The sequence below is a fragment of the Atractosteus spatula genome, chromosome 8 (assembly GCF_055471065.1).
Source record: "Atractosteus spatula isolate fAtrSpa1 chromosome 8, fAtrSpa1.hap1, whole genome shotgun sequence".
Taxonomy (NCBI): domain Eukaryota; kingdom Metazoa; phylum Chordata; class Actinopteri; order Semionotiformes; family Lepisosteidae; genus Atractosteus; species Atractosteus spatula.
Genome location: NC_142713.1, coordinates 49,516,154 through 49,535,271, shown reverse-complemented (window position 1 = coordinate 49,535,271; position 19,118 = coordinate 49,516,154). Strand labels below are relative to the sequence as shown.

Here is a 19,118-nt window from a genome sequence, read left to right as displayed (position 1 = left end):
GATATGGACTGATCTACTATACACAGGACAGTAACATTACAGCAGACAGTAACAACATGTGCAGTTATAAAGGACTTCTAGATAGTAGGCAACACGCAGGTGACCATTAAATAAGCGTGGAGCTGCATAAGGATTTCATAACAGTTACCACACACATTAGTTGAATGCAAATGACAATGATTGACCATATTAATCTGAACCACATACAGGCAGTGCACCCAGCAAAGGAATTTGTGAAATCTGCATGCAGTCTACCTGTTCCTTTGTTCCTCAGCTTTCATCTCAGAAAGTCATCCACCATTTTTGTATTTAAAATATTAGACAAGGGGTCATTGCATTTTCTTACAGCCATAAGACTCTTTAATGGATACACATTTTGAATAAGTAAACACATACAGAAACACAAATATAATGTATATCTAAATACAGAGGTTAATTCCTCAATGATGCATTTAAATTTCAAATCTTATCTTTTAAAGTGATGCAAGAATGCATAGGATTGTTTTTATTTGGTCAAAACAAGACTAAATTCTAAAATACTCTTCCTATACAACAACACCGTAAAACAGGTTCAATGGGTTTTTCTAAATTCTTACTGTTTTGCTTTTGGAATGTAACAATTTCATTTGGTATAAACTTTTATTGAAATTTGATACAAAATTAGAATTAAATAGAATTTATTAGTTTTTTGCCAAAACCAAGCACCGTTAAGACAAGGTATGATACACTCATCTAATATTCTTAACTTTTTAAGTTAGTATTTTTTAAATCCATTACATCTTTTTAATCTTGGGTTCATTTAAATCTGCTTACTAATGAAATTCATTACACCCTCCACCCTAAACAGCATAGAATACAACTTGCACAGATGAAAACCTAAAAAGCATCCATTTTCAAAAAATGATAAACAGTAGAAAAGGGCCACATTTTTTCCACAAATAATTTTTAAAGCACTGGAAACAAAATACTTCTTAAATGATAAATTCATGGCATTAAGAAATGAACCATATGGGAAAATAATAATTTCTATTATAGCGCTTTAATCACTCATCTGTAAACAACAAACTGGCTTACAGTATTTTTCAATTAAAAATAATTAAGTCATTATGAAAGCATCAATTAATTAAATTAGTTGGCCCTTCAGCTACCATCCAAAAATCTGAAGTGTAACTTGCCTACAGATGTACAGTATAGTCACTCTGCAGTCATAATGCACTTCCACATGTGTAAACTGAGACCCTATGAAACGTTCAGAAAAATCTGATCAAACTCCTGCTTCCCTTCACCATTGTGTCCTTATTACCCATCTGTAAAGTACCTACTATATTCTTCAGTGGTATAATGATTAAGATACAGAGGAACACAAAGTAAAAAGTTCATCTAAGCTCATACAGCTCTAAAGAGCCGTGAAACATGTTATGTATTACAATTTACTTTTAAAATCTTCATTGAATCTCCATATACAAGGTACTTAATTTCACAAAATCAGTTTTGATCTTTTAACATATAGCAGTGTCTTGGCATACAAACCTTCAGGATGCCTTCTAGATAGCTAGACAGCCATGTTTGACAGAAAGCCAAAGTTAGGCTTGTGTTCAAAAAGGGGATTTTTATCTTTTAACTTGAGGCAGTTAAATGACCTGAGGCTTCTTCACACAAATTTCTATAGTTTGTCTCCAAATTATCTTTGCAATATTCTGTAAAGAACAAGCAGAAATATAGACAAATAAGAGATTTGTTATAACATTAAATAATACCTTTTAAAGTAATTTTTTCACTATGTATTTACGCTTAAATAATCTCACTAAGCATCTGTCCACATTACAGGTTTATGTTAAATTTTAAGAGCAAGACCGTAGGAGATCTTTTTGTTACTTACATATAAAGAAAAACTATTTGAACTGCAAAAATAAAATTCATCTTGGTTCAGTGGTAAAAAGCAATTTCCAAACACTTAAAGTTTTTAAAAAATGACAATCTAAGTTTCTATTGAAGGAAATATCAGATAACTAATGTGAGCTAGGTGAATGCTAGAATCAAAGTTTTGGAAACTTTGCTATTCTTTCTCAGGAGGATGAACTAATCCTATAATTTCTGACAGTTGAACAACTATTAAAACCAAAATGTGTTTGATGTCTCTCTGTACATTTGTTTAGATACAGAATGTTGCTTTCATGTTTTCTGGATGGTGTTTCCTTAGTGTTATACAACATTGTCTGGATTTAGACAATTGTTAGCCACTGTGTTTTCACTACGTCTCAGTTTAGCAAAAACTTTTATAGGCCTGTGGTTATAGAATGTCTACTGGTATTAACTATCAGTATTAGCCAAAGGTGAGTTTAAACAGATATAGCACTGAAAAAAAACACTAAAGAAGCACAAGACTAGACTTTCTTCATAATGCTCACTTTCTTGTTATAGTTTTCATGGGCTACTGAGTTCTGCAGATAGTCCACATCCCAGCACATATATGAAAAATTGCTACTGACCCTAGAATGTTTTTCCTTGCCTAGAATGTTTTGGTTTTATAACAGATGCTCTGTAACAACTACATGGACTTCAACTGCCCTCTGCAAAAAAGAAAAAATTCAACACTGCTTACATGTTGCTCTCATTTGCATGTCTACAATAAGGTTTGGAAGAATTTATGAGTGTGATATGATGGCCATCAGCAGGTTCGGCTTTCCTACTGATACACTGCTATAAGAATGTAACCATTACCTGGTTCACATCTCTATGTTCCTACTAGCATTTCTTCTCTTTCTCCAAGAACTAGTATCTTCATAAACAAATCAGGAACAAGCGATGCGGAAATGTAAAACTTGAAGTCTTAAGCCCTCTCTACACTGTGCACATATACAATTCTATTTGCATTAAATGGGCCTAAAAGTCATATTTTTCACATTCATAATACAGCCTAATACAATATACCAAAATCACATTCTGAACTACCTCAGATTTCATTTGTTCACATCAGTTGCAAAAGTGTATATAGGACAATATATCTCAACCTTTTGCATTTACCCACCTATATCACATAATCCTAGGGTACATGCCAGTCTTTAATGTTCTTGCGCTCTCCATCACTGATACTTTGCATGTTTTTAAGATAGAAACCAAATCAAAGACATGCAAAATTTAGTTTTGCACCCAGGAGCATTGATTTCTAACATCAACATTAATAAAATTGATTATAAATCACATATGTGCGCTAAGAGACAGGAAGGAGTATGTGCACGTGACTAATTTAACAATCCATCACTTCAAAAGCACTAAATGCTTACATAATATTTGCATATATAAAAGTACCCAATGTTAATGCATTACAGGAAACAATACTACAGTGTGGACACACTAAGATGTGCCACTGCTGTCTTTCTGAATATGGTCAGAAAATATCTGAATTATTTCTGTAAACAGGGGGCTAAATGAAAGTTACTTTCATCTTTTTATTAAAAAGTGAGAAATGACTTTACACATAAAGCTCACCAGAGGGCAGCATATTATTAAAACAAAATGCATTATTATCAGTCACATCTTAACAGGGTGATTACATACAGAAGGTAATTAATCATCCAGATAGGAAGAAGTCAATGAGAACCTCCAATTTCATTATATTAAGATTACACTTCCCATGTAATGAACAAAGATATCAGTATTGCAGAATCATAAAATCCTGGATCAAATCCATGTCCCAAACACTATTTCAGTATTGACAACTGCCACTTAATAACCTTACACACCAAGTTATTACTTTCTGTAGTTTTTATTTGACTGGATATTCTACCCCTAAATCATGAAAACCTTTTTGAAAACTATCATTTATACAGACTAAGAATTCTCACTTAGTGGTAGGCAGGGTTGAGGGAGTATATACCGTCAACAATTTTCTGCCCTCAACATCAATCTACGTGTCATTCTTTATCTCTTCAGATTTTAAAAGTCCAAGTGTCTTCCATAATATTACATGAAAAAATAACTAATAGTTTAACTAGTGCTTAGTTTGTGAAGACTGAAGTGCTGGTGCACAAACAATGCTTACATTTTAAAGCAGTTTACATTCCTGTTCCAATAGGCTGCCCTAATGAAGAGATAGTCAAAAGACCGATTCGCCTCATTACCCTCAAGAAGTTATATCTCAGAGCACAAAACAACTTATACAAGTTTAATTTCAAGCAGCAAACTCAGACATCTCAAGCATAAACTGATCAGTTTGACACATAGACCTTTACATGAATACACTGTACACATATTAACATTAAGAATCATCTTTTTAATTTCCTATTAAATGGAAAACTTTTTAATTGCTTTTCATTGTTTTCACAGCCTATTTTTTTCATTAAAATACTGACAATGCGACACGGTCATATCTGCTATATGCAACAATATTTCAAAATACAAGTAAACAGGAAACCAAGTTAAGTTTATATTAATCATATCATTTTGAAGCACACAATTCATATAGAATACAATAGCGTCCGCAAATGTTGCTGAATATACCTGGTTAATTTCATAGTACGAAGTTTAGCTATAGAAAGTATATCACTTTAAAATGGATTGCTGACAGACAACTTAAGTCATTATTAAATTTCACACAGCCAATAGAATTGTCTGGCAAGGCTGTTATGGATGTGCTAGTATGGGGTCTGTGGACCTTTTAGGGCCAGAATGAGTACACTACTGCAACAAAGGAAATAAGGCCAACCTGGACAATTTAAGATTTGAAATCAACTCCTGCTTACAAATCCAAATGTTGAGGTATAACGAGTGTTAAAAATGTAACTGTGGATAATGTAACTTACCAACGACAATCTACGCATGACTTCTCACATTTGCAAACACATCAAGTTCCTCTATTGTTTATACTGCAAACAAAACTCAAAGCAAACCAGCCAAAAAGACCACCTCAGTATAGTTTATTCCTTAAGCAAACTTTGTTCTTCACACAGCTTTTTAATTAGAAAACAAACTAAAGCTATCATAACCTTAACAGTGTATTTTATTACGGCATTTCAAATCGTACAAAAAGTATATGCAATACCAAATTATTTCCTGTGAAGGAAATCATTGACTCAGGATAAGGGGTTGATAGAAGTATGAACAAAATATCTAAATGAAAATAACCATAAACCACGTATATGGATGCATATCTTATTAAAGACTGCAGATGTATTGTCCGCATGAACACAGAACAGCTGAACTAAACAGTGAACAGGCACATGCACGTATTGTATATCACTAACTGAAGTACAAAAACCCCAAAACTTACATCAAAGTTTCCAAATAGGGTATAAGCAATTAAACAAATTTTATATACAGTTTTCTTCATTTTAAAATGAGCGTACCAAAGAAAAGAAGAACCCTTAGTCCTTTCTCCACTGAAATTAATATGCTCCTTGTTCAATATTTCTATTATGTGGTAGATCTTTCATAACTAGAAAGGAACAAGCACAGATTACATGCTGAAAAGTAGAAAGATAAAAAAATAAAAATGGTCAAACACACCTGAAAGTTTTATTTTTTTCTTCTATTTTTCAGCACAGAATTAAAATTTTACTTGCCTGCGTTGCAGATTGCACACTGACAGCTCCCCACTTGAATACACTACTCCGTAAACCATTTCTTATAACCCTCACTAACCAGAACCTTTACACACCTAAAAGATTCAAAGGCAGACTTATCTTGGTCATGAACAAAGTATAGTAAATATTTTGTAAGGCATAATGCTTCAGAAAAGAACGGAGACTGAGAATGCTTGTAACAGAAGAAGTTTTTGAAGTTAGTCAACATTTTCATTACTAAAGTATTTAAGATTTTTTTTAAAGCAAGAAACTCCAAGTTTGGAAATTCAGTGACTGGTCAAAACTTTTGTTAACATCTCCATCACCACAGATTTTAGAAGTACTCTTCACCCAACCACATAGTTTAAGGGGAAACTCCAGATATCAAAACACCGATGTAACCAATTGTTCATGTGCTCTACAGGATCAGTCTTTGGCTTTGCTCAGACATTAAATTCTGCTTTGTCTGGAACTCATTTGATTCAATTGGTTACAATATTATAAGTTTAATGGATTAAATGTATGTTATTTTGATCTAAAGTAGACTATTAGTTCTACATTTTCAATCATTTTACGGTAGGACCCCTGGGTATGTCTTCAACCATAACCCTGATAAACATGCTGGTTACTCTATTTTTTATTTGGCAAATATGTATGCATCTCCTACCAGATGCTGATGGTTACCCCTTATAAATGCTTCCTTCCTCTTCTAAGTAACAGGTATTCATCAAGCAGACACCAAGGGATGTGTACGTTTTATCCTCCAATGTTGAGAACTCTTGAGAAGGTTACAGTTCAAAGTTTCTTATTGCTTAGAAATTGAAACAATTACTGCTTATTTTTTCATGTTGCTATTTGTGGATAATGTAGAAGTTCATAATATCAAAAGTAAAAATTAAACTTAGTCTAATAATGGTTTTAATTTACCACCTTGAAGAATCAAGCTATTTCCAACAAAATGATACCAAACCATGCCTCTATGTCAAATGGATACTACAACAAGAAAATCAAGAGATTTGCAAAAGACTATAGTCTGAATAATAAGAGCTAAATCTGAATTTTCACATTTGGAGTTTTTCCCAACAACAAATTATTTGACAATAGGTTTTATCTGGATGTAATGATCTGTCATACAATCATCCAGCTGAACTCTGAATTTCAGAAACAGATCTATGCTTAGGTTTTTGGTGAGAAGCTTGAATGGTTTGTTAAGAAGTAAAGATAATCACTGAACATTTGGCTTGAATTAATGTTTATATGATGAAAGTACTTTTTAAAATGTTCTAGCTAATTTCTAATTTAATTCCAAATTTAGTCTTGGATTGCACAACAAAATTTGATAAGATAGTGCTTTGTATACAATGGAATTAAAAAATTTTATAGAAAGGCAAGAGTTGTATGAATCCCTGCAGGCATTTTAAATATTTAAAATTAATATATAAAAATGATATGTATTTTGTTTTTAAAGCCCTTAAAAACAATACTGGACTGGCTAAAAGAGCAAAAAAATTACAAACGTAGACATTCATTCCATGTGAAATTACAGTACATTTGAGTTTTCATCAATTTTTAAAGGTACCTGCAGAAAACCACAAACTGAATTACAGCTATGTTAGCAAAGCAACTTTACAAAGAAGGAACAAAAAAAACTGAAGGCCAAATTCCAGCTAAAAAAAACACAGATGGTGACCCGCTCAGAGGTACCCAAGACCTTAAACATGATCACTGGGGGGGAAAAAAGGGATTCTGGACAGTTTGGCTTCTGTTATGATGTACGATTTCATCCTACAGCTTAATAGAAACACTTGTATATAGGATTTACACAATTCAGGTGCATTCCAGCTCAAAATGAAGTATAAAAGGACTTTCTTTTAAATAAACCCACTGAAGTTGGATTGTTCTAAAGCAAAATCCTTACATTCTACTTTTTAATACTGGTAAGCACAGAAGAAAAAAGTCAGCATTTCAGAACTAGAACAATTTATAAAAATATTTCTAGTTACTATTAAATAATCTAAAAATCTGTTTTATTTTTTAGCAGGGTCTTGCCTCTGCTACAGTGTGATGAGGTCGACTAGATTGCCTTTTGGAGGAGTCATGCTGTCAGGGAAGAAATTCACCAGAGTGTCAAAAAGTTGAGTGCGCTGAGCATAAGTCTGATCCACATCTGAAAATCCTGGGCAATAAGCAGAGAAATACATTAGTTTTGCTTGTAAATGAGGTTAAGTTTGACTCACAATCATTTGTTTCTACCAAAATTAGATACTTTACTGACCTATAAATGGATAAAGCACTCAATCACTACTGCAAATCATAAGCAAAGCCGAACATATAAATTATAGAAACAAAACTGAAATACAGTGCTTTTTATATACCTTACTAGCCTTTAGGTTTTCCCTACCTAAAGAAAATTCATAGTCAGTTTTAAAACATTTAAAGTGGTCACTTACCTAATGGGATGAAGTCTGAGCTGGATTTAAACAATGCAGATGCCAGGAGCTGAAACTGAATGGAGCACATGCAAATGAAAACTCAGAGCAAATCAGAAAGGTAATTTATAGGACAGTAAAAAAGAAAAAAAGTTGTAATTAAGATTAAATGTAAAAATCTCTTATTTCATATAGTACTGTTCCAAAAGTCTGGAAATGGAAACTAACTTTGCAAAAAAAGTAAAAAAAAAACATTTCTGCTTCTGTTAATTGATAACATAGATAAACCAATATTTTAAACACATCAGCATCATCAGAAATGTACCCTGCATAGATGTTTAAGAAAAAACAAAAATATTGTTTTGGAATACTGGTTAAACATTTTTGACATTTTGATTCATGGCTGTTGCATAAACACTAAATCACCTCATTAGTGACAGCTGATTGGTTATGATTAATGGCATACCTTACCCTGTTGACTCTGAAGTCAGGAGAAATCACAAAGAAAATGTCACACACGGAATGATGTATTCGCAGACAATCCTAATCAGAAATACAAACTGTATGTGTGCGATATAAGCTTTGTACCTGAACCATTCCTCTCAAGAGTCTGGACAAACATACCTGTTCAGTGGATACTGAGCAGTAAATGCCACATCACAGCTCATTACACTAATGTTCAATGGGCTTCAAACCCACAGCATAACCATTACATTCTCGTCTCATATGAAAACAATTCTTTAACAAGCAGAATGAGGATGTGCACCATCCAGATGGGTCTATGGGCATGACTGAGGCATTTTTATCACTGTTAATTACCTACCACTAACAGTCTTCCCTTCATAGTTACATGACATTGATGAATATTAAATCATTTTTAAAACAACTAAACACAATTACATAATGATCTTGCATGAATAAATGTGCAACTGTGTTTATTTGGTACTTCACCCCTATAGCTGGGAGTGTACTTGGAACCTATTTACAATTACAATTTTATGGAAAATTAGTTGAATTTACACAGCAATCTTCAGTAATGCATTCGTTTCAGAGGTGAAGTACCTAAAACAATCTCATGCTATATAACTGCAATAAGGACCATCAAAAATGGACAAAGGACTTTTAATAAAACTTGGTAAAAAGTTTCTGCAATAATTAAAAAAAATTAACAAATTTCCATACTTATGAACAGTACTGTATGTCACTCCACCAAATGAAAGACTAAAAAAATAGTAGCTTTATTGAAAAGAACACAAAGACCCCCAAGTGGGCTCCCAAGTGACAACCAGCAAAGGCATTTTTTCGAAAGGCTGATTGAGCTCCAGACGGTGAGCAGAAACACACAAATAGCAGAATGCAGTTGGGGTCAGATGGTATTAGCTGGCCAGGGCCAACTGTCAGCATAACAGCAATTACTGCAACTAGCCAGGCACATGCAGGCTTGCAGCAATATAAATGAGAGATGCAATGGTCAATAAATGTGTGCCAACTCTCCTGTTGGGCTATACGGAATTTACAATGCAAAAAATAAAGAATTTTATGAGCACGTCAGAAGAGCATGACTGAACATCTTGTTCTCTGCAAATCAGGTACTGATATTGTCAACTAAAGGAACGGCCTTCAAAGTGGTAACACATTCCCACTTGAGTGAGTATTTAAAAAAAAACACTGACATGCACACACTTTAACAGGAATTGCTTTTATGAAAGATTTTATTCTCTGTACCTCTTTCGTTTCTTCAGGGTCTGAGTGATCCACAGTTAAAGAGAGGTCATTCTGTAAGTATTTTAGTGCACTTAGAGGTTCAGTTTGAGCTTTTTCTTCAAACCTGCAAGTAAAAGCAACACATAAGATCTAGTACTCCAAGTCCTCTTTAAAATTTTCTAACACAACATAAAGCTAACTGTGCAATTTGTTTTTGTAAGAGATCATTTAATCTATTTGCTGAAGCATTACAAGCTGGAACCTGGTGAAAACATAAAAGGGTAAAGACAACAGTCTAACCTTCCAATAAGACAATCTAGACTACACATTTTCAGAGATTCAGCTGTGCTAGTATTCCTGAGGTAAAACGTGTTCAAATCCAATGGCTGAGCACAAAACCTAATATTGTCTTCATGAATTACTCTTAGAATTCTGTGCCACTGTAAATTAGTATTTATCACTTTTTTCAAGCAGAATTTATTTCCATGACACAGCTTTTTTTTTATTATTTTGCTTGTTCCAAATGTATTTCTACTTCTAACACTTTTGTGCATGCTTGAGCACTTCATATGTAAAGTGGGGATGCTTAATGAAGAATTAAAGTAAGTTGGCGACCATTACAAAATCAGACATCAAAATGTCAGGGCAATCAATAAAGAGCACTTTACAAAGTAGCTACTCAGTTCTGGAAAACGTTACTAAAGATAATTTTTCTACACGCAGCAAGAGTCCCAAACAAACCCAGAATTCCTACATTTATACAATGGAAAGCATAAAAGAATTTATAAGTCAAATTAATGTACACATTTTGTATGATTGCAATGTTTAATTCCTGCAAAAAAATATTGTTAAGCAAGAGTATCGTAGTTACCTGGTGCTAGTTTTAAAACTATATTACTCTTTAAAATTGCAAAGTACAAGCTTCAATGTATGATCATTGTACAACACCAATAAATTTAGGATTAATTTTGTAAATTAATTTTAAATTGCAATGAAATTAAACAATTACATTTAAATCAAAATTACAAAATTAAGCTACTTGGAAACATGATAATCTATCTAAACATGTAGTGAATAGTGATGGCATCATGGTTTGACATTTTATGAATAAATGTGCATAACAATGATGCTCTACTTCATGCATTTTAAAAGGCAATTTTAGTACAGAAATATAAAGTAAAATGAGAAAATGCATGGAATGTAAAATGCTAAAATATCTTCTATACAGCAAACCTTTAAATAGGTCTAAAAGACACAAAAATAAAAGATGCCCTATAGAGGTAGGGCAATTGGTGCATAGGTAGGCAAACCACTTATGATTTTGTGTGCTTTAGAAAATGTTTAAACCTGAAACTTTCAATTTTTTAAAAAATACACTAAAATGCTAACAGTATTTAAAAAAAGCTCTGTAAAGTGCACTAATAATACAATAAGGTAAAAATACTACAGAGGTTGGAAATTCATATAGTGCCCTATAAGGGTATATCAATTGCTTACGCTTTGTATGCTTTAGCAAATTTTACACAGTATGAAGCATGAAATAAAGAGCTTGTATATTTATGATAAACAAGACGCAGTAACAAATTTCACTGACTGTGTTGATTGCACTTGTTAAAAATAAGCCCCAAAAAATCAGAAATCATACGGATAGTATATTCAGTATACATCATTCTTATAACAGTATTTGTGGGCTGAAAAAACATAATTTACGATTTAATAGACATTTGGCAATAACAAACACCCATTCCCCCATTAGCCAGTGAAACCAAGGGTTTACTGTATGTCTACTTACAGTTTAAGAGATCAAAGATGCAAATGTTCAGCGAGATCATTTTCCCAAGACACATTTTAGAAGATACTAAAGTACTAGTACTTTCTAGTATGATTAATTTCACAACAAAAATATGAACTAGGAAAACTAGTTGGGTTTGTTTTTAAAAATTGATATCGCTAAAAAATAAAATACTAACCACTTTAAGACTGGACTAATTCACCAATGAAGCTTGCAATTATAAGATATGGCCACTAGATGTCAATAAACAGCAGCCATGACAAAAGTGAAAAGAAAGACAATTGGGCTTGTGCGAAATTTCTCAAAACTGGACTTTCTACTGCTTAATGCTAGAGTTATAAAAAATACTTTTTTTTAACCAAGACATGGGAGATAATTTCAGCTTGTAGCCAGCCCTATGTAAGCTTTCACCACCAATTGTGTTTACGTAACTCCACAAGAATTCTAATTACACAATGTAGCAAACAAGCATCCTTTATCAGCCTCCCCATTTAAGACACATGCAATGGGATGGGGCGAAGACCACTGTAGTAGTCACAAGTCCACCAGCAACGTCTGAATAACCACACAAGATTTTTAAATTTAAGTATCAGCCAGTCTATCATTTAGGAAAAAAAAAGAACCAAGCAATAAATACAGCCTGGTCAAACACAAGTCTTATTTAAACTAGAAAAACAACTTTCATTACTTAAACACTGAGGAAAATTAAAATCACAAATAAGCATTTATAAATGACGTACCTTACACTCCTATAAAAGAATCATTTGATAATACTTTAAAATAAAAAAGAAATTGCATATGATATAGGAAGTCTAAGAAGTCTCCAACCTGTATTTCCTAATGAGGTATTTGCAGTGTCTGAGGAGGTATTCCTTGGAAGGACGGCAGAGCTTCAATGACCAAAAGTCATCAAGCCTCATTTTTGGAGAGCAGGATTTGCCAGGGTTACCACCAAACAAATAGTGGACCTACATAGTGACCCAGAAAGAAATTGTCAAATGGTACCAAAAGCCATCTAGACTTTAAAATCTGAAATGAACACAGTAAAGATAAACATTAAAAGCCTGAGACATTTTTAATTTTCTGTAGAGAAATCAAAACCACTAAAATCTAAAGCTGTTCAGAAGACAAGTACAACCATTTATATAAAACAATCAGGAAAGAGGTCAGCTTCACATTACAAATAGAAGTGTATTGGCCAGCACTGTCACATTACTCATGAAAGTGTTGTCTCTCCCTCAAAGGAACAGGTCTCTCCTGTCCCTAAGGGCTGTAAGGTCTTATGCCTACTACCTGAGAATATAAATTAACTAAAAGATATTGATTAAATTAATTTTTAAGGGATCAATAAAGTATTCTGCACTCAATGGCTCCAAGTCTGAATTTGTGCATTTAAGCTTTCTATACTCCTTCATTTGAGACTCTAAACATTTTCATGTAACTAAAGAAACTATTGTAAAAATAGAAATTTCTTACATCAACCCACTGAGTAAAATATTTAACCAGATTATTCTGTAGCATCTTGGACAAAGTTTAATAGTGAGAATCATTCTTGCACTGACCTTATGCAGCTCATCATACACCAGCTGATGAGCAAAACGTGGGCAGGGCTCCTCCTCTTGCAGTGTCTTACTAGGATTCTCCTTCACAGACTGGTCATTCTTATACACACAAGACCTGATTCAAGTACAACAGACATGGACAAAACGAAGCGTGACTCAAGTCAGCTATGGCTCAAAAGGAATAAGATCTAACATACACCTAAAACAGTCTCCAGAACACTGAAAATGTAAAGCAGTTATGAATTAAGTGATTTCCATAACCACTAGGATTTCTAAAATCGAAACTACAATTATAACAAATGAATTAAGGGGCAACTGTACTTAGGCCAGGTAATAAAGCAGATGCCAAACAAAGCGGATTTTCCAGGAGAGCACTTTTCAGATTCCTATCTCTTCTATAGCTCAGTGCCCCCACTTACAATAGTTCCACCTACTGGTACCCAAACACCATGTACAACAGTGACCAGGCTGTGCAAAAGGCACAGGCCCCTACAGCAATGAAATCCCCCTTTTAAATACATTTCTTACCAGCTATTCCGAGCAATATCATATATCCAGAATGAATTCCTCACATTTTCCTCCCGTTTGTCTTTATCCTTACTGAGCCCAGACAACACATGGATTTCATTCAATTCGGGGTCAATGGTGGCCCTTTGAGTAAAGCCTGTCATTGGGACTGGAGAGAGAGTGCAAAGATTTAAATTGACTCAGCAGATACTGCACATCCTATAGTTTCTATTTTTCCCCCCCATGAATCCTTTTTATCAAGCCAACCAATTTTGAAATCCGCAACCCTTGAAAAATGCTTGAAGTACTTTTAAAATTAACTTTAATTTACAAAAAAGCAGACTGGAATTTGTTAGTACAAAACAAAAGGTGTGTAATGTCATCCCTCACAGTATGAATATATTGGAAAACTATATAAAACGTTCAAAGATTGAAGGGAACATTTTTATTACATGCAATACTTGCATAAATCTAAATCATTTCAATCATATATTTGTCAACAAGTTACATTAAAGGGAATAAGGGAGATTATGCCTTATAAACTATTTGCAAATGATTATGGGAATCCTGGAACTCGTGTTTGACTCAGACTTCTTCTCACTACTTTACTGCCAGAAACATTCTGTTCCTCAAAACTCATAAGAAAGCAGGAATACTGTACCAAGCTAAACACTCATTTTTACAATTACTTAATTTTGCCAAGTAATTCAGATGACTCAACTTGTTTATGCGGACAATGCATTGGCAGTTTACCAGAAGAGCATACCATCGTCAGCTGTTTCAAGAAAGTAAAAAATATCTAATACTTTGAAAAGCCTTGTTACAAAAGTTAAAAGTTAAAAGTGTTTTTATTCTATTTTCTGAAATTAAACACCGATTTCAGCACCTTATGCGAATGAATAGCATAGCGTCAATAAGGATGTGTTGTTTACCATCAGGAAATGATAAAGAGTAAAAATTATATAACCATAATTTACAAATCAAAAGAATCTTACTCAAACTTGCTCCAAGCATTGCTTACGTTACACAATATGCAAATCAGGATTTAAAGGGTTAAAAGTCATGCTTCAAGATTACTAGTAATGTATTCCCTATCTTCTCTTGTATGGTTTTTGCTTTAAAGTGTTAGAAGCTATAAAGTCAGTCAGCCATAAACACTATAATTAAAATAGGAAAATATTATCCCATCATCATAAAACACTATTTAAGGTACTCAAAGTGTCAGCATAAAGCAGGATAATTACACAATACTGAAATATAACTGCCATAAAAATTATCAAGGATTTAAAGTCAATTCAGGAAAAGAGATACAAAAAACAGCTCTTATTTGAAGATCAGTCTACATCATGTTACTGAACATGTCTAAAAGTATAGTTAATCTTTGTAAAACCTGCTCTTAAGGTACAACCATAATGTTTATTTTTGGTTCACAACACAACCATAAGCCTCAAGACTATTAATATAAAAACAAGAAAACTGTATACAAAACACAATGTAACATGGAACTAGTGCTGGGCGATAATTCGATAACGATAATTATAGCGATATAATTTTCCACGATAAATTTTAAACGAAAGTTCGATAAATGTTCGATATCTATGTTTATGCTTTGCGCAAAATACTGCGCGAGTGTTGCAGACCGGGCAGCTAACGTGGTGTTGTTTACCCACACGGTGGTGGCTGACAGGATTGTAGTTCGAGTGGAGAAATGAGCGACACTGAAGCAAATGTAGTGCTGCCAACGACCAGCTCGAAGGACGATGACATCGTCGACAGAAAAGGTCATTCAACTTCGGTAATTTGGAGATATTTTGGCTTTTTACGATCAGACATAAAACAGAGCACTTTAAACACTGCAGTCTGTCTTAGCCATCTTCTATGTGTGTTTCATCACACTGCAGTATTTAATTTTTCTATTAAGATATTTATTTTGTAAATTTTACTCATGCATATTTTGACATAAAAAAGACTTGAATACTTTCTACCTCAGATTTGTTTAATGTTTCTGCTGTTTGGCAAGCGTTTGTTGTGTTCTTAAAATAAAGAGTTGTTTAATTTACCAATTAACTGTCTGGTTTCTTCAACTTTCACTCAGGAGAAAAAAATCTGCCTTTAAACTTGAAAGAAATAATGATTTGACATTTATCGTGATAATTATCCATATCGACTGATATGAAAAGTTTTATCGTGATAATGTTTTTGGCCATATCGCCCAGCTCTACATGGAACGAATTTAATTTAAAACTAAAAAATGTGTTATAATTAAAAATGGTATATTTTTATTAAAGTTTTTCTGTTATCTTGAACATTTTAACTTACCCATACCAGAGTCCTTCTTTGTGCCATCTGATATAATTTCAACATGGTCATTGTCCACATCGTAACTAAAGAAATCGTTCAGATACGTTTTGGATCTTTGACCTCCGAAAACATAAAGGCATCGGTTTTTCTAAAAAGTAATAAAATAAAATCACAATATTAACTGAAACATCAGAAAACGCACAAAATAGCGGACCTAGCTCTGTAACAAACATGTTATAAACATTTTTAAGGAATTTCAACAGGCTTCCTTTATTTCTTCTAATAAAGAAAAGGAGACTCACAGTGTGAAAAAGCATACAGTGTCCTATTCTTGACTGGACATCTTCAGGCCCAGCATTACAAGAATCTTCACGGAGAAGTTTCCAAGTGTTAGAATGGCAATGATAGGCATAAAGACCACTGAACTGTGGATCTGATGTCCGACTGTCATCCACATTCCCATTACAAGTTAAGATTCTTCCACCAAATGTGTAAATCATGTGTTTTTCAGAGTCCATACACATCTAAAGATGGAACAACCGAAAAAACAGTGAAAACATTTCTTAGCAATCAATCTGCTGAATTACTATATAGACCATTTTCCTTAGTAATCATATCTCAATATAAGCTATAAATTAACTGTATGAAAGTTATCTTGTGAACAGAACCTCTGGCAACATAACACACATGCATTTCTTCCACCTTTGTTATGATGCAACTGTAAATAATTTCCATTAGTTCTGTATTATTCGTATACTAATAAAAACAGCACAATATGCATTAATAATTCTGCCGAGAGGAAAAATTCAGTAGATGCATAGTTCTCAAAAAACTGAACAATGTTACTACAACATTACTGTACATCTGTGTCAAATCATAAAATTTGAACTTTGAATAGATTTTATTCTAGAAAATTGTTTCCACAATATAAGGTCTAAAGGTTTACCTGATGATCAAAAACAAGCTTGGGTCCGCCATCAGCCGATGTGTCTTCACTGAGCAACATCCATGTGTTAGTGTCAATATCGTAGCGATAGAAATCACTTTTTAGAGACTTGCTATTCCTCACAGAGGAGTCTAAATAACGTCCTAATGTGTAAATCTGTCTCCTCTGGGAGTCAATACACATCTTATGACATGATCTAGCACTGGGACCATTCTGCAGACACAAAAAGTACATATTTCTTCATTAGATTCCCAGTAGTCACAGTACTTGTAACAGGAAAAAACACTCAACATCATCTTACAAAAAAAGTTCCTGTCTCTAAGACATTCAATTCCATAAAAGTTGTCAATCTAAAACTACACTTCTATGTGAAACCTTTAGTAGCAGATCTTTGTAGCTTAAGTAATCCCCACAAAAATCACACAAGGCAAAAGTGTTTTCAAATAACTTGCAAACATTCAACTGCAATGACTTGTCAATAAAAACAGTATCAATAAACATTAAAGAAAATAAAAATTCATGTTTTAAATTACATTCTCAAAAATAAATGACTGTACCACACAGTTTGGCAATCAAAGAATAAACATGCATTTAGATGAAATCCAAACTATCCCAAATTCTATTCAATTAGTTTTCAGGAAATGGAGATTAAGTGAATATCAGAATTCTAAATTATTCAGTGCAAAAAGCTTTTTTGGACAGGTCTGATGACAGATTGGGATATTAGCTGAAAAGAAATGATAGTAACCAGAGGATAATGCAGAATTAATAAGCTTTTTGTCTCCTGAACTCAAAACTTTTTGCAAGACCAGCTAAACTGCTTGCAAAGAATAATCATTCCGCATTCCATTTGTGTGGTAAGTTATTTTTTGCCATGAGCTGTACTGAGGAAATTTCAGAAGTGTTAAGGGGAAAAATACATTCAAAGAATACTTATTTTTTCCACACTGTCCAAAAGAAAATAAATTACTTTTCTTTTATTTCATGCAATTGCAAAACAGAGATATGCTTCATCTATACAGAAGGTGGCGATAACAGCAACTATTTCTTTGATCAAAACAAACCAGAGTTTTTAATGAGTGGATTTAAGACTTGCAAGTAGGTCTAATACCATCTGTTTGCATCAATCATGAACTGAAGTTCTTCTGTTTTTGTCACATCAACAGAGATAAAATGGGAACTTGAACCGCTCAACAAGCTATGACATCCATACCATTAATATGCTCCAATGGGTTTAGGGATTCCTAGCTTATGATCACATTAAAACCCTGCAAAACTTTTAAGATACTAATAAAACATTGGACCAAAGGAATAAAAAGATTTTGCAATAGAATAATTTAAATGACAAATTCCAATACTACAAAATAATGGATGGAATATTTAAAAAATATATTTACAAAGCATTCGGTTGTAGGTTTAGGAAGGCTCTGATATGCGGATTGTGATATATTAAACCAAATAAACCATAAAAAAGCAGTACTGAAAGAGGACTTAGCTTGTAATTTAACACAAACCAGCTCTTATTAAAATTTTACTTTACTGGATCTGTACTTTATGATAGATGGAATAGATTTTTTAATTCATTTTTATATTAAGTTGGTGGACTGCTAGATAAGAAATCATTTATAATATGCAATCTTAGCTTTATAGTAAGCTGGTATACAAAACTGAAATATTAAATACAGAAATAAGACTACTAATGTCATTTCAATAAATTATATTTTTTCCCCCATATTTTCTATATAGAATTGATCAAACTGAATATTCTTATATGTAATGGAGGCAAATTGTCAGAAAACACTGCAAAGATAGCATATAAATTTACTGACTGTGTAGGTATGCATCTACCTAAATCATTACTTGGTGGCTACACTTTTGGCAGTAATTACTGCTGCAACTCTTTTTGAATATGTCATTACCAGCTTTGAAAAGTTGGACGGTATAATTGTTGCCCATTCTTCCTGACAAAATTACTCCAGTTCGGACAAGTTTGTTGGGGATTATTGATAACTGCAAACCCATCGTTAGACCTTGCCATTAATTTTCCACGCCACAATTTTAACTGGGCAAACCAATGATAGTCTTGCTGAAGTACAAATTCTGCAAATCTTTCAGTCACTGTCAAACATACTGTTGGCTTCATAGTGACATCTTTAACTACCTTAAATACAAGTCACACTTTTTTCCAAATTCAGGGTGGTACAATTGGCCTGAGGCTTGTATTTGAATACAACTAAAAACAAATTCGAAAGCTGACCAGGTTGTTTACCACCAGAGTGCTGAACACAGTTAGTTTGGCTCTGTCATGTTGATGCA

General features: G+C 33.3%; 1 protein-coding gene across 2 annotated transcripts in view; it reads right to left on the bottom strand.

Annotated features, from left to right (window-relative positions):
- Nucleotides 1-1,497: 1,497 nt before the first annotated feature.
- The window catches only part of mkln1 (muskelin 1, intracellular mediator containing kelch motifs), a 30,922-nt gene continuing 13,301 nt past the window's right edge, over nucleotides 1,498-19,118 (bottom strand). The window contains exons 10-19 of one of the 2 annotated variants that reach the window (XM_088922940.1): nucleotides 16,803-17,015; nucleotides 16,159-16,380; nucleotides 15,875-16,004; nucleotides 13,577-13,724; nucleotides 13,049-13,163; nucleotides 12,315-12,454; nucleotides 9,716-9,818; nucleotides 8,012-8,066; nucleotides 7,682-7,737; nucleotides 1,498-1,697 (exon numbers count right to left, since the gene is read on the bottom strand). In XM_088922940.1, the coding sequence (XP_088779066.1) occupies nucleotides 1,632-1,697; nucleotides 7,682-7,737; nucleotides 8,012-8,066; nucleotides 9,716-9,818; nucleotides 12,315-12,454; nucleotides 13,049-13,163; nucleotides 13,577-13,724; nucleotides 15,875-16,004; nucleotides 16,159-16,380; nucleotides 16,803-17,015 (1,248 nt within the window). In that variant the 3' untranslated portion in view covers nucleotides 1,498-1,631. Of the gene's footprint in view, nucleotides 1,698-7,306; nucleotides 7,738-8,011; nucleotides 8,067-9,715; nucleotides 9,819-12,314; nucleotides 12,455-13,048; nucleotides 13,164-13,576; nucleotides 13,725-15,874; nucleotides 16,005-16,158; nucleotides 16,381-16,802; nucleotides 17,016-19,118 lie in introns of those variants that run through there. The other variant, XM_088922939.1, reaches the window with a different exon arrangement.